The sequence below is a fragment of the Kryptolebias marmoratus genome, linkage group LG7 (assembly GCF_001649575.2).
Source record: "Kryptolebias marmoratus isolate JLee-2015 linkage group LG7, ASM164957v2, whole genome shotgun sequence".
In the NCBI taxonomy this organism is placed as follows: Eukaryota; Metazoa; Chordata; class Actinopteri; order Cyprinodontiformes; family Rivulidae; genus Kryptolebias; species Kryptolebias marmoratus.
Window position 1 is genome coordinate 11,080,637 of NC_051436.1, and position 14,425 is coordinate 11,095,061.

At 44.5% G+C, this 14,425-nt stretch overlaps 2 protein-coding genes across 3 annotated transcripts in view; both read left to right on the forward strand.

Annotated features, from left to right (window-relative positions):
* The window catches only part of LOC108241793 (calpain-5), a 16,966-nt gene extending 9,555 nt beyond the window's left edge, over window positions 1-7,411 (forward strand). Inside the window, exons 1-12 of one of the 2 annotated variants that reach the window (XM_017426216.3) lie at window positions 268-397; window positions 530-661; window positions 800-1,011; window positions 2,375-2,567; window positions 2,663-2,856; window positions 4,339-4,416; window positions 4,530-4,908; window positions 4,987-5,109; window positions 5,182-5,378; window positions 6,562-6,680; window positions 6,814-6,950; window positions 7,052-7,411. In XM_017426216.3, the coding sequence (XP_017281705.1) occupies window positions 611-661; window positions 800-1,011; window positions 2,375-2,567; window positions 2,663-2,856; window positions 4,339-4,416; window positions 4,530-4,908; window positions 4,987-5,109; window positions 5,182-5,378; window positions 6,562-6,680; window positions 6,814-6,950; window positions 7,052-7,213 (1,845 nt within the window). In that variant the 5' untranslated portion in view covers window positions 268-397; window positions 530-610 and the 3' untranslated portion in view covers window positions 7,214-7,411. Of the gene's footprint in view, window positions 1-267; window positions 398-529; window positions 662-799; window positions 1,012-2,374; window positions 2,568-2,662; window positions 2,857-4,338; window positions 4,417-4,529; window positions 4,909-4,986; window positions 5,110-5,181; window positions 5,379-6,561; window positions 6,681-6,813; window positions 6,951-7,051 lie in introns of those variants that run through there. The other variant, XM_017426215.3, reaches the window with a different exon arrangement.
* A 4,435-nt stretch (window positions 7,412-11,846) lies between these two features.
* LOC119617191 (transmembrane protein 272-like) overlaps window positions 11,847-14,425 on the forward strand; it is an 8,014-nt gene continuing 5,435 nt past the window's right edge. The window contains exons 1-3 of the mRNA XM_037976548.1: window positions 11,847-11,989; window positions 13,940-14,032; window positions 14,134-14,184. Coding sequence (XP_037832476.1) covers window positions 13,972-14,032; window positions 14,134-14,184 — 112 coding nt within the window. The 5' untranslated portion in view covers window positions 11,847-11,989; window positions 13,940-13,971. The remainder of the gene's footprint in view (window positions 11,990-13,939; window positions 14,033-14,133; window positions 14,185-14,425) is intronic.

Sequence of the window (14,425 nt, forward strand, 5' to 3'; positions counted from 1 at the left end):
CCTGCAGGTTTTCCTTGTTCCTCTGCTCCAACACACCTGATTTGAATCAATTGGTGATTAACAGGCTTCTGCAGAACAAGAAGAGGTGATTTAACCACTGAATCAGGTGTGTTGGAGCAGGGAAACAAGGAGAACATGCAGGATAGTGGCTCTCCAGGACCAGGGTTGCTTACCCCTGCTTTAGGTCAAACAGTAGCTTCAGCTCATAGAAGGCAAAAACTATAGAAAAGAAAACAATAAATACACAAAGGCCCAAGTTAAAAACTCAGACAATAGGTGTTTGTGTTGTGTTTTTTTTTCTCTACACCACAAAGCAGTTCTTTGTCAACCTCAACTTCTGACTTTCCTGCTCAAACTGGACCAAAGAGCGACATCAGCACCAACACGAGCGCCTCAGGTTGCTCCAGATGTTTCTGAGAAAACAGAAACTAGACCGAAACGGACAGTCCCTGTTGCCCAAATTAATCGAAGGCGTATTTGAGCGTATTTCTGTTTAACTTGGTCTCTCTTTCCTCCGGCGCCCACCTAGGAGATATGTAAGGACCCTCGTCTGTTTGTGGACGGTATCAGCACTCGTGACCTGCACCAAGGCAGCCTGGGTAACTGCTGGATGGTGGCGGCCATTTCCTGCCTGGCGTCTGAGCCATCCCTGTGGAAGAAGGTTGGTTGAGCCTTTTCATTTCACTCTCCCCAGCTGCCCTTCCTCCCATTCGCCATTGCCTAAACGTCCTCCTCCTCCTCGCCTTTATTTTGACTATTTCCTTTTTCTTGTTCCTCACCTGCGGTCTCTTTGTTCCAGGTCATCCCGGACCACGTGGGTCAGGAATGGAACCCGAAACGCCCCGACCTGTACGCAGGGATCTTCCATTTCCGGTTCTGGCGCTTCGGCTGCTGGACGGACGTCGTGGTGGACGACCGTCTGCCGGTCAGCGGGGACGGAGTGCTGCTCTTCTGCCGCTCGGCAACGCCAAGAGAGTTTTGGAGCGCCTTGTTAGAGAAGGCCTACGCCAAGTAAGCAGCGGCAGAAAACTGCCGTGGATTTGAGCATTTTTGAGTTTATTTGGCATTAGGTTCACTGTTGTTTTGTGTTTCTGTGATTCTATTTCCTGTTCATTCTGCGTTCAGTTTGTAAGTTCTTGTGTAGTTTTGTTTTCCGTGTCTCTCTCTTGTGGTCTGGCGATTCTGTTTTGTTCCAGTTTTCTCGTGTGCTTCCCGTGTCCCTGTTCACCTGCCCTCAGCTCCGCAATTCTCCGGTCTTCCCGCCACGCCCACCTCACCTGTTCCTCATTACATCCCAGCTGCAACCCATTTCCCACTCACCCTCTGTTTCGTCAGAACTGGTTCCTTTTCATTCGTGCCTCGCGGGTTCATTCCTGTCCGTTTGCTGTTTGACATCTATGCGTTTGTGTTTAACGAGCCACGTCCGTGCTCCTTGTCAACCCTTCCACCTGCTTGTAAGCTTTTGGGTTTGGCTGCCACGTCGGCCTTTTGTTGTCGTTCCCTTTTGCTAATAAATCAGTCATGAGCGTTCTGGGTTCGCCATGCATGTTCGTAACAAAAAAATCATATCAGTGTCGGACGAATAGGAATTTGTAATTTCTTAGAAAGGCCATGTGACCAATTCCCTGATTACTTCTACTACTAACGGCAAAATTAATAACACCTCCATCCACTTCTGTGGTTCTATTTAGTTGCTTCAGGACAACAACAGCCACGAAGTCTTGGCTAAAAGTCCGTCAGAACCTTTGTAGTAAAGAACGATCTCTTAACCAAAGATGTTCGGAGCAGCTGCCTGAACTGGTCCTGAAGCAGTTCTCACATTTCTACCAACAATTGGCTTTGGGCAGTTTTAAAACCTGCCTTTCAACTTTCTGCGATGGGTGACAAAGATAAGGATTACAAGAATGTCTTGCTTCTCAGAAGCGGGATAAAATTAAAGCTGGTTTTGAACTTTTCACGCTGCTACATTGCTTTTGCTTATGCTGGTGTAGATTCTCAGTCATCCAGGTCATGGTCAAAAAAGATTAAAAAAACAAAAAAACTGCTGGACTTCTATTCTGTAGTTGAAGACGTTTCGCTTCTCATCCGAGGAGCTTTCTCAATTCAGAAATAGAGAGTGTGGAGTTGAGCTTTTAAAGCTAAAACACTCCAAGCAACACCTGCACTCATGTGACCAGAGTGGCCCATCAGTGAGTCAGACAAACAAGGACCCTAACGAGCCTCTATTGTTAGGAGAGTGAGAACAATCTGCAAGTAATCCAGCTTACATCACATCTCAGCTTTAAAAGCTCAACGCCACACTCTCTATTTCTGCTTTTGCATGTACAGAGAGACAAATTACAAGCTGAACGGGTTGTCGACTCTCCCTTCTCAGACTGAACGGCTGCTATGAGGCTCTGGAGGGAGGAAACACTGCAGAGGCCCTCATCGACTTCACCGGAGGGGTTTCAGAGCCGCTCAGTCTGGACTGTCGGGCCCTCAGCCTGCACAGCGACCAGAGGAAGACTCTGTTCCAGACCCTGTCGAAGGTCCACGAGCACAAATCCCTCATCACCTGCTCCATACGGGTAGGGCTGTTTTTAACTCTGAAACTCCGAGGGTCTTTGTTGTTGCAGACCGAGCGATCAATCGGAAGATTCTCTGCGTGTTTTCCTTTCCGCAGCCAGCCGAGGGAGAGACTGTGGAGTCGGTGTTGGAGTGCGGCCTCGTGCGGGGACACGCCTACGGCATCACAGCGGTGAGGAAGGCGAGGCTGGTGGAGAGGCTGCTGAGGACCGGCGGGGCGTCCCGCCTCTTCTTGGTGCGGATGAGGAACCCGTGGGGCACCACGGATTGGAGGGGCCCCTGGAGCCAGGGGTGAGGACGCGTTCAACCCATTTCATCCGGCTTCTGATATTTTGTTGGAGCCGTAGGAATGAAAAACCTCAGCTGACAATGTGCTTTACAACATTTTACAACGCCACTGCAACCTTTTCTGGACGATTTCAGCCCATTTTACAACAGCCAGGGAAATGTTTTACAAGTGAACATCTGCTGTTTACATTATAAAAATCTGAGAAATGGTGAAAATGGCCACAACGGACCAGTTAAAGGTTTTCCAGAAGTTGAAAACATACTTGTATATGTACAGTCATGGGAAAAAGGAAAGCCACTCTCTCTCAGTTCTAAGGTTTTACGTATCAGGAGGCAATAAAAAATGTATCATGTTCTAAACTTGTGAACAAGGGAACAAAACCACACAACATATTCCACCATGTCACTATTTATTAAACAAAATGCAGTCAAAATGTAAAATCTTTGTGAAAAGTAAGTCTGTCCCATCAGCTTGTAGATCCACTTCATCAATAACTCCCAGTAATCATCTTTTTATCGGACTTGATCAGCCTCTCACATGATTGTGGAAGGATTTCAACCCACTCTACTCTCCAACGTGACTTCAGTTCATTAATGTTTGCAGAGGTTTTCTTTTTGAGTCATTCTGTTGTAGAGCAGCTGCTGTGTTTGTGGATCATTGTCCTGTTTTAGGACCCAGTTTGGTCCAAACTTCAGCTGTTGGACAGATGTCCTCACGTTAATCGTTTGGTCTACAGAGGAGTTGACTGCAAGTCCACTGTCAGCCAAACGAACCCAAATGAACACCCTTCCACCACCGTGGTTGACAGCTGGGATGAAGTGTTTGTGCTGTGATATTTAAGGTAAACGTCTCTGTTTTAGTCTCATTTTGTTCCAAAAGTCTTGAGGTTCATCAAGATGCAACTTTGCAAACCTAAGTCATGCTGCTATTTTCTTTTTTAGAAAGAAGAGGTTCCCTCCTGGCAACCCTGTTGAATCTTCTTCTAATTGTCCTGTCATGACCTTTGACCTTTGACCTGATAACTGAGGCCTGCACAGTCTGACCTCGGGGTGAATCTGCTGCGACCTCCACTCCCGGGCCGACAGGCGGCTGTTTGAAACGTGAAGAATCTTTCTCTCTGTTTGGAAATGACCTTTGACCCCTCTCAGCAGCTGCTTCTCTCTGAGGTCATTTCTGATGTCTTTCCGCCCCGGCGTCGTGTTAACACACACACCTGTCCGCTCCGGAGCAGCGAAGCGATCAAACTGCTGCTGTTATGGAGGCGATCAGTTCATCGATACATTTTGCTGCTACTTTCCTTTGTTTAATAAATATATAGACGTGGTGGAATCTCTTGTGTGCTTTTGTTTACTTGAGCTTAGATTTAAATAATTTTAGAACCTTGTGAAGACCAGTTCATTTTTTATTATGTCCTGATACATAAAACCCAAGAACTGAAAGAGGGTGGACATTTTGTTGTTGTTGTTGATGCATGTCTCCTGAAGGTCAGAGCAGTGGCAACAACTGAGTCGAGCAGAGAGGGAGAAGATGGGGCTCATTGTTCGTGACGTCGGCGAGTTCTGGTGAATTTGATTTTTTTTTTTTTTTTTTTAAAGCAAAACTGAAATTCATAGCAGAATGCCGGATATTTTCTGTAAATTCAGGGCTGTATTCATGCAGAATTCTTCTCACTCAGGATGGATTTCCAGGACTTCTGTCGCTACTTCACAGATGTGGTGGTGTGCCGGCTGGTGGAGAGGACCCTGCTGTGGCCGAGCTCTCCCTGGAGGGAGGTGAAGTGCCACGGGGAGTGGGTCCTGGCTCCCACTCCGTCCACAGTCCTCCGCAGTGACACCTCTCTGACTAAGAGTCAAAACAACATCAGGCCTGAGAGGATTAAACAGAGGGAGACCCGTCAGGAAGGGGGTAGAAGAGGGAACCACGATCCTCGACAGAAAAGGATGAGTGCAGATAAGGATATTAAAATAAATGGAGCTCAGGAGGTGCTGATGGACCGGAGGAGCCGATGTGGAGGCTGTATCAACCACAGAGACACCTTTTTGCAGAATCCACAGGTAACAAAAAAGAGGAGAAACCTGCCTAAATGAGCATAAAAGTGGTGGAAAAATACACTTCTTTGATTCCTTTGTTAGTTTATGTTTGAGGTGCGAAGCAAAGAGGAGGAGGTGCTGATCTGCCTGCAGCAGGAGGACAGGAGGATCTGGAAGAAGAATGGAGGAGGGGAGAACCTACCGATAGGCTTTGAGGTGTTGAAGGTGAGCAGAAATGCAGCATGGTTTGTTTGTTTTTTTTCCTCTTCAGCTCTTCACTCCTTTGTAATCGCGCAGGTGGAGGTGAACCGCTGCAGCCGGGTGCAGCGGGTGGCGGAGCAGGCGGCCAGCTCCATCTACATGGACTCCCGCAGCGTGACACTGAGGGGCACGCTGGCTCCGGGGCGCTACGTCGTGGTGCCCACCACCTTTCTGCCGGGCGCCACCGGCCGCTTCCTGCTGCGCCTCTTCTCCCACTCCGGCGTCAAACTCAGGTGTGTGGAAGTAAGGGGGCGCAGGGCACCAAAGCACTCCCCCACAATGGATATAAGAGGACAAAAGAAAAAGAATGAAAACAGATTTTATTAGTGCTGCTCACGTTTAAATTCCAGTATTTTGATATTATTAAGTTTTGCCTGGATGTGCTTTTTGTTCACGCCCATCCTCACCTGTTCCTGATTGATTCATCACAGCTGCAGTTGTTGCTTCCCCTGTTAGCCCCAGCCCTTATATTCAGATCCTCCGCACCTCGGTTCTGTCCAATCATCGTTGCACCGTCTTGGTTCTCCTGTGTCGCCTTTGTTTTGTACGTTTTTTTTGCTGCCATGACAGCATTTTGCGTTGCTTCAGTAAAACCCTCGTGTTTTTGTTGAGCTCCGTCGGTTTAAGTCTGCGTTTCGGGTCCATCCTTTTCACACAGCGCTGCCAAGTTTGGCATAAAAACCAAGCACTGTAACTGAACATCTGTGCGCAAAATGTTGCAAATGCCTGAAACTCTTTAAAGAGCTGGCAGAGCGGCATCAGGTCACGGAGGGTGTATCAACCACAGAGACACCGCTTTGCAGAATCCACCGGCAAAAATAAAGGACAAACCTGCCAAAATGAGCAAATAATTGGCGAAAATACACATTCGTATCTTCATTAAGTTTATGTTTGAGGTGCGAGGCTTCGCAGCTGGTTTAGGTATTGTCCGTCCAAAATATACAACGTTCTGTTTTATTTAATGTTCACATTTAGATAAGACAACATGCACTGGCAGTGTGCATTTCACTGCCCGTTTGGTATGATGATATTCTTCATATGGGTGTACAGACTCACACATGATCAGCCCCCCTCCCCCGCCCAACAGAAACACATTCCTGTGGCTTTGGGTGTGTGGAAGGTATCTGTCTTCATGTCATTTACTTGTTATTGTAGTAGTATTGTAGAGTTACTGATTGCCCTCATTGTTTGTCGCCCACAGATTCTGCATAATTGTACTTAAGTGGAAATATACAATTAAACGGGGAAGTTCGCCCTTCAGTTTATTTTAATTTGCTCGTTAATTCTTTAGAAACCCAACAGTTTATCTTTTGTGAGAATCGGGTACCGGAAAGTGCTTTTGTTTGACATTAATTGTCTTGTTCCTCTATTAATAATCAGCCTGGGTTTCTCCTTTTTCTCTTTTTTTCTTTCCAGGGAATTAAAGGACGACCTGCCGTCTCCCTCCGTGTTGCAGTGTTTGCTCCCTCAGCCCGCCGTGGTGACCACGGTTCACCTCGGCAGGGCGTCAGGTCTGCAGCCCCCCAAACAGACAGGTGGATCAGCTCACACGTCCTGTAAATTCAACAAACTGTTGTTGTTTTTCTTTGCCTGTATCTGTGGTGGTATGCTACACCTTGAATTAGTTTGATTAGTTGCTATTTTTTGTGTGTGTGTTCTGGCCCTCAGCTCCAGATGTTTACGCTGTGGTGCGATGTGAGAGCGACGCCATCAGGACCAGGGTGTTCAAGCAGTCGGGGAACCCCGAATTCAACCTCAGGACCATCTTCTACAGGCGATACCCCAACGCTCACATCTCCGTCGAGGTTTGACGTCCTCACGGGTCCCGTCAGAGGCTCGAACGGGCGAAACCGCGCAGGGATCAGTCTAACTCCTGGATCTGTGTGTGTGTGTTTGGCTGTTGCAGCTGTGGCGCAGAGGTCTGCTGTGGGACTCCCTGCTCGGCGTGGCTCGACTCCAGACGTCCGAGTCAGAGAGGAGTCGGAGACACGTGATCAGCCTGCGAGGAGGACCCGGAGGCCGGATCCACGTGGAGACGTCCTCCAGCCTCTGCCTCGCGGACTTGTGATGGCGGCTGTCTGGTTGCCGTGGTAACGGCGGGAGCTGATGGATAAACTCGCTGAACTGTGACCGACGTGGACGGATTTAGGAAATACAGAACATCTTTTTGTTTGCTCCTAGGTTTTGCAATGATTTTTGTTATTTATTTTAAAAAAAACTGGAAAATGTACTTTTTAATTTTTATGCGATTAAATAATTGATATTACATGTTGCCTTTCCTTTATTAAAAAAATATTAAACATAAAGCATTAAATTTGATCCACTGAAAAAGACTAAAATAAGGACATTTTAAAGGAGGCCTTGGAGATTATCACTGAGTGCACCAGAGCAAATAATTAACCATAATAGTTCCTAATCTTAGTTTCTAATAGTCAGCACAGAAGATAAGACTAATTGTAAAACCCCGCGATAATATAATATATGACTCTTTACTTCATTATGTATTATTCCTGCTTTTTTTTTCTGTCCTTTTTGTCTTTTGCAATCTAACTACTTCATCATACTTTGTGCCATTTTATTCATTCCTATGTCAAAACGTTCAGCTTATTAAGGAAATGGGTGCCAAGACTTCTGAAGGTTGTAACTTTCACATATGTTGAAATATTTGACTATATTTACAAATATTTTCCCCATAGAAATACATTAAGATCTTTTCTCTTTGCAAAATGCTTTAGCAAACGTTATTTTTGTCCCCTCCTATGCTACATTTAGCTATTTGAGACTGTCAGCTAGCCTTAACTTTGGTATTTTGTTAGTTTTAGCCTTTAATTTTCGAGCTAAGCTTTAATATTTTTCGTTCTCATTTTGCTGCTTTAATTTTAGCTGCTTTTAGCTGTTAACTATCGGGACTTTCTGCAACTTTTATGTAGAATTTTGCCTTATTTATTTGGCTTTTAGCTAGCATTCTTTTAGCTTTAACTCAGTTTCAGCGAAATTCCAACAAAGTCAATCAGCGCTCAGACACATTTGTGGAATTCAAAATATATTGCAGATATCAAGCATAATTCTTCATTTTGGTAATTTAAAATGAAACTCGCGACTCGTAACGATTTGCACACAGAAAAAGTGGCACCATTTGTCTTAGTAGAAATCAATTCTGACATGTTGATTATATGAGGGATAAATAACATTCTTGGAGGCAGGACAAACCCAGGAATGCAGACTGCCACGAGGAGCTTGAGATAAAACTTTTAAAAAGTTTTATTTTTTTAACAAAAACAGAAATGCTGACAGAGCAGCGGGGAACAGAATATTTGGGCTGGGGCTGATGAGGAAGTTGGAAACAGGTGATTAATTACAAACCGGGAGGAAGTGTAGATGGGTGAGGAAGAGGGGAGAACCACAAGAAGAGACTGAACCCATCGGCCTAGAGGACCACCATCCTGCACATTTGAGATGTTTATCTGCGCTTCAGCGGGTCTCCGAGTTCTGCAGACGCCCGTTAATCGCTCATTCATTCAAATCAGGCGTGTCAGAGCACGGAAACACCTAAAACCTGCAGGATGGTGGACCTCCAGGACCAGGGTGGAACTGAACACAAAGACAAGATCACAACGAAAACAAAAATAGGCATAAAAAACAACCAGAATAAAACACGGACTGTGACAATTCTGCATATCTCAAATGTTTTAACAGGGAAAAAACTGAGTGTATCTGCTTTGGAGACCAGGCCTATTAAATGATCATTCAGCTTGCCATAAGTCTGCTGTTTCTGCTGGTATAAGGCAGATAATTGGGGTTTTTGCCAATGAACTGCTGGAGAAATTTTAATAAAACTTGCAGAAAACCAACTGCAAACCATTACCCCTTTGGCGTCAACTTCATTCAAGATGGCTGCCACAGCCAACTGACTTTAATAAACACCAAAATGACTTATAATTTGCTCAGTTTTCCAGATACTGAGCTCAAATTTGGTGTGATAAAGAGTCTTTCTCAACACCCATTCTTTTTATTTATAACATGTTGAACAATATATATCAGCAATAACCTTATGAGGTTAAGGGATGATTACAAGAGACAATCAAACACACAATCAAACACACACCGATACACGCGTATTAAAGATTTAACGACCATTCTACCTTGGTTGTTATGTACTGTCACTACATCCAGCCATTTCACCCGACGTCTCTTACCCAATCCCACCTGCAGTCCTCAACACCTATTCTGAGCATCTGGTGATATTCCTTGAGTTAATATTGTTTTCAACTCCATCATTTCTCAATATAAGATGACCTCAGCCTAAAACTGACATGAAAGGTGGCGGGTGATGTGTACTCCCTTAAGGAAGGGTAGGCTGTTCATTACAGAAACCCCAGAAACTTGTTTCCACTTTGGAAAACAAAATTATCTTTGAAAAGGTCAGACATATTTATAGTGTTTTGTTTATCGTGTTTGGTTTGGAGGAATAAAGGTGCTGCTGTTGGAGCTCCGCAGGGTTGTTCAGGAGCAGCCTTTCGACAAAGAGGCTGGTTTTACTCAACGCTTATCTGTTCCTTCATTTGACAGCATTTGATTATCGGGAGCCCGAGCCCTGCTGCCTCTGAGATTAAAGTAACAGCTGCGTTCCAGCGTGGGGGCGTGATCCAAGTTAAAATTTAAGAATTTCAGGCGTGTTTGCACGTGGTCGTTTGCCCTGCTCTGCGCTGGGATACGTTCACTCACTGGTCTGGCGCGTCTTTAGATAGAGATTCCTCTGAAGTCACATAAAGACGCTGCGTGTTGAAAAGATGTCGGCACACGAAGATGAAATCTGAGGTTTCCAGTCATGACGCGGTGAGAAATGTTGAGCAGAACTATCGTTAAAATGTGGACCGATCACTCGTTAAGAATGTTCCGATGATATCTGAGCTCAATAAGAGGCCTTTTGTCGGCACATACTTTCTTCTTGTCCTCAGGTAGTTGAAGAACACTTCTTACTTTCAGTTTGACAACTTTAGTAAAACACGAGGAAACCCAGCCTTCTTTGGAGCTTTATGGCTCCGATATCCTTTACAGTAGAAACATTGTTCAGTGTTAATATGGGTCACAGAAAGTTGGACTTTGCATGTTTGAACTGTCATTTTGAAACCTTGTTTTGTTTTTTTTTTACAGTTTTATGATTTTTCTATTTTGAGGCGTACTTTTCGGTCTGTATTTTTTTGTCCGCCTGTCATTAACGGCAGCGAGAGAGCGGCAGACACAGGTGTGTGGTTACCGTGGAGACCATAATGAGCTACTGGCACCAGCTTTCACATTTTTTGGCTCTATTTACTCTTCTCATACAATTTATACGTCAAAACCCAGGAAGTTTTTCGCAGCTTAGGTTATTACTTATGCTGGAATTTTTATTTTTAATTTTTTTTATTATTTTCATTTTATATTAAAGATGTAGGTTTGGAGATCCAGCATGTTCACGGGTGAACACATTTAGAATTCTTTTGTCTGCACACGTTCTTGTCCTCACGTAGTTAAAAACCACTTCTTACTTTCAGTTTGACGACTTGTTGACAACGTCTGTCTACTTTTTCTGTGAGTCTCAGAGCCACTAAAGAGACGTACAGATGTTTAAAAACGTTCATCAAAACTTTATCAGAACATGGCGAGCTTAAGAGCTCGTTTTGTTCACGCCAGCTATGACTTTTAGTCATGGTACGTCACACATTGTAGACACTTTTAGTAAAAAAATACAAGAAAAAGTTAATGGAGATGAATGGGAGTTTGGTAAAACATGAGGAAACCCAGCCTTCTTTAGAGCTTTATGGCTCCGATATCCTTTACAGTAGAAACATTGTTCAGTGTTTATGTGGGTCACAGAAAGTTGGACTTTGCATGTTTGAACTGTCATTTTGAAACCTTATCTTGTTTTGGTTTTGTTTTGTGTTACAGTTTTATGATTTTTCTATTTTTCCACAGACTGCTCTCCTGTCAGCTGATGATGTCACACTGTAACTTTTGAATTGTCTAAAATTCTCAAATACTTTGAAAACAACGCGTTTTATTTGCAAAACTCTTTTTAGTACTCTTCTTTCACTCAGCGTGCCTCTCACTGCTGTAGGACTCATGTTTTTTTCTCAAACCCGATCAAAATGCAGCCATTCTTCTACAGATTCAATTACATTTTAGCTCCAAGTCCTCTCTTCAAAACCAAAAGTCAAGCATCTTTTTAATCTGTCGTATCTCCTTCATAAAACCCAGCAGAAACACAAGAATTCACATATGTGTCCATTAGAGTCTTCTGTCGCTCACGGTTTAATTTTTGAGCTAGGGTTTGTAGTTTTGGCACAGCGACAGATTGTTTTTGAGGTGTACTTTTCGGTCTGTATTTTTTCGTCCGCCTGTCATTAGTGGCAGTGAGAGAGCGGCAGACACAGGTGTGTGGTTACCGTGGAGACCGTAATGAACCACACTTCTTGTCTCTAATTAAACTTCTTGTTCCGTTTATACGTCAAAACCCAGGAAGTTTTTTCCCCAAGTTAAGTTGGAAATCTTTTCAAATTTTCTTTTTTATTATTTTTATTTTGTATTAAAGATGTAAGTTTGGAGATGCAGCATGTTTGCAGCAGGTGTGTTTCTGAGCAGCAGGGGGGAAAAAACAGGAGAAATAAGCAAAAGTTTTGGCGCTTTTTAAAAAAAAAAGTTTTGTTTTTAAATCAGCGAGCTGCGTGAACGCGCCTCCCTGGCTGCGCGCGGCCCCGATAGGCGGAGCCTGTATTTGAGCAGCGCAGGCAGGCGCAGCTTCTGCAGCTGTCAGAAAGCTCCACACACAGCTCCCAGGAACCACAGCAGGAACCACACCGGAACGGTAAGTTGTTGTTTTTGTTTTCTTAAACATTTCCAGCCCGAAGCGGCCACTTTCCTCCCCTCCTCCCCCTCCTCCTCCGGCTCCCCTCAGCGGAGCCTCCGGGCGGCCGCGGCCGGACTCCGGACCTGTTCGGGCGGACACGGAGCCCGGGCTGGTCCCCGCCCCTCTTCCTCCTTCTCCGGGAGCAACGAGCGGAGCTTTTGTCCCAAACCGGAGAGGAGTTAAAGCCGAGCAGGGCGAGGCCGCAGGTTCGACTCCTGCTCCGGTTTGTCTGCATTCTTCCCGTGTGTCACAAGACTTATTGTTTTCTTATTGTTTTTTAACCAAAGTGAAGTTCGCTGAAGTTGCTTGCCAAAGTTCAATATCCGCTCCCGCTGCCTCGGGTGGACAAATTTCCTCCATTTTATTTGTTTATTATCATTTATTTATTGGTCTGGTGTTCAGTTTTTCCACATTTTTCTCTCCAGGTTAGACCTAAGTTGGCCAAAGTGGCCTCAAAAGCTGCTTTTTAATGTCTAAAAAAACAAAACAAAACCATAACAAAAGGACCTAAACTGACTTGTCTTTACTCTTATAGTTACTAAAAAGGAAACCGCAGATTTACTTCCAGGCCCTAATTCCAACAAGTTGGTGTGAAAGTATAAAAAAAAAAATCTCACCAACCCTATCTTATTCAGAATGGAATATAGTAAAGAAATCGTTTATTTAAAGTAAGAAAGTTCAGATAAATGTGCTTTTTTTTGTTGTATTATAACCTGTATCCACTTTCCTGCATTGATGGAGTCCTTCCAGATGTGTAAACTGGCCTGTGCCATAAGCACTAATGCACCCCCATACCATCAGAGAGGCAGGTATTTGCCTCAGAACAGAACCAGGGAACCAGGACCTGGTTTTAATGCAGTGGCCCCCAAAATCTGCCCAGTTTTCTGATCAGGGACTTGACTTTGAAACTGTTGCACTATTTTTAGATTTAGATTAGATTTTATTTATTTTTTATTCAGACCGGTGAACCCCTGCCTGTTTTTACTTCCGCTTCGACCCCAGTCCTCTCCCTGACCCGTTGCAGATGTTCCTCCAGCTGTTTCCTTCTCCCTTTTTTTTTTTTTTTGACATGTTCCTGCCTTCAAACACATAATCTTCCTCTGGTTTCCCTACCTCTGTGTTTCGACACGCGACGCGTTCTACCGCGCTCCGTTTTGACTAAAATACGGGTTTGTGAGATTTGCAAATGATCGCATTTCTGTTTTTTTTCTTTTTTCCTTTACACAGCGTCCCAACTGTTTTAGAATCAGGAGTGTATTTATTTGTTGGGGTTTGTTGAATCAGCCGGTTCTAAAAAAAAATGGGGCTTGTACTTCTTCGAGATCAGGCTTTAGAAGATTTGTTTTGTTCTTGTTACACGTGGGGGTTCTGAACGACGGGGAAATTCAGGATCCGAACAGGTTCCTGTCTGGCGCCGGTCAGACATTTTTACCAGACTGCTTAAAAATAAACAAAAAGCACCCATGAAACCAGGCAGGTTCTGTTATTTATGATTACATGGACACTTTGACTTAGTTAATTAGCACTTGTTTAATTGAAAGTAGACTGAGAATTGCATCTGAAATGGGACAGATCAGCTCTTCTGAAGCGAGGATCTGTAGAAAAGTTACGAGCAATAAATATCTTACCTGTTGTGGGTAGCTCTCCGAACGACCTCAGTTTTGGATTCAGTGCAGATACTCGCTGTAAGAACATCACAGTATTAGTTTTTTAGTTTTGTCTCCTCGGATAGTTGCACTCGTGTTTCGGTCTGTTTCGGGAGGACGACCGATCACTCTTTGGGAATGTTCCGATGAGATCTGAGCTCAATTAGAGGCCTTTTGTCGGCACATACTTTCTTCTTGTCCTCAGGTGGTTGAAGGACTTGTTGAAAACTTCTCTTTTTTTTTCTTCTCCTTCTTCTTTAAGTCTCTGCAGGTTCGAGTCCTCGTTGATCGATCATGACGAGCACCATCGTTAGACGCGTTCAGAATGTCCCTCGGCCTTCAACACCGACGCTAGGTAGGAGTCCGTCGCATCGGAGGCGCACGTTTTCACGTCGCGCTCCTCATCGTGTGTAAAAATGTGCTTTTTTTTCTTTTTTTTTTTTCCCCCTCTTGCAGCGTTTTCAAAGGTGGGTGTTTGCATCCTGCCCATTGCTCAGATAGCGATCGGTGAGTCTCAGAGCCCCTATTGTTTGAAAATGGCGACCTTTGTTTCTGTTTGACGCCAGCTGAGTTACTTTTCTTGCTCCCTGAAGACGTTTGCCGTCTCGTCCTGGGAGATTTTGATGTTTCAAACTGAGAAAGTGTGGCGTTCCCAGCTTTAAAGCCGCAGCGAGTTGCTTCCTTTACGTGAGCTGAGCCCACGTGCAAATCACTCTCCCTCCTGATGGTCAATAAAAGACCCCCCCCC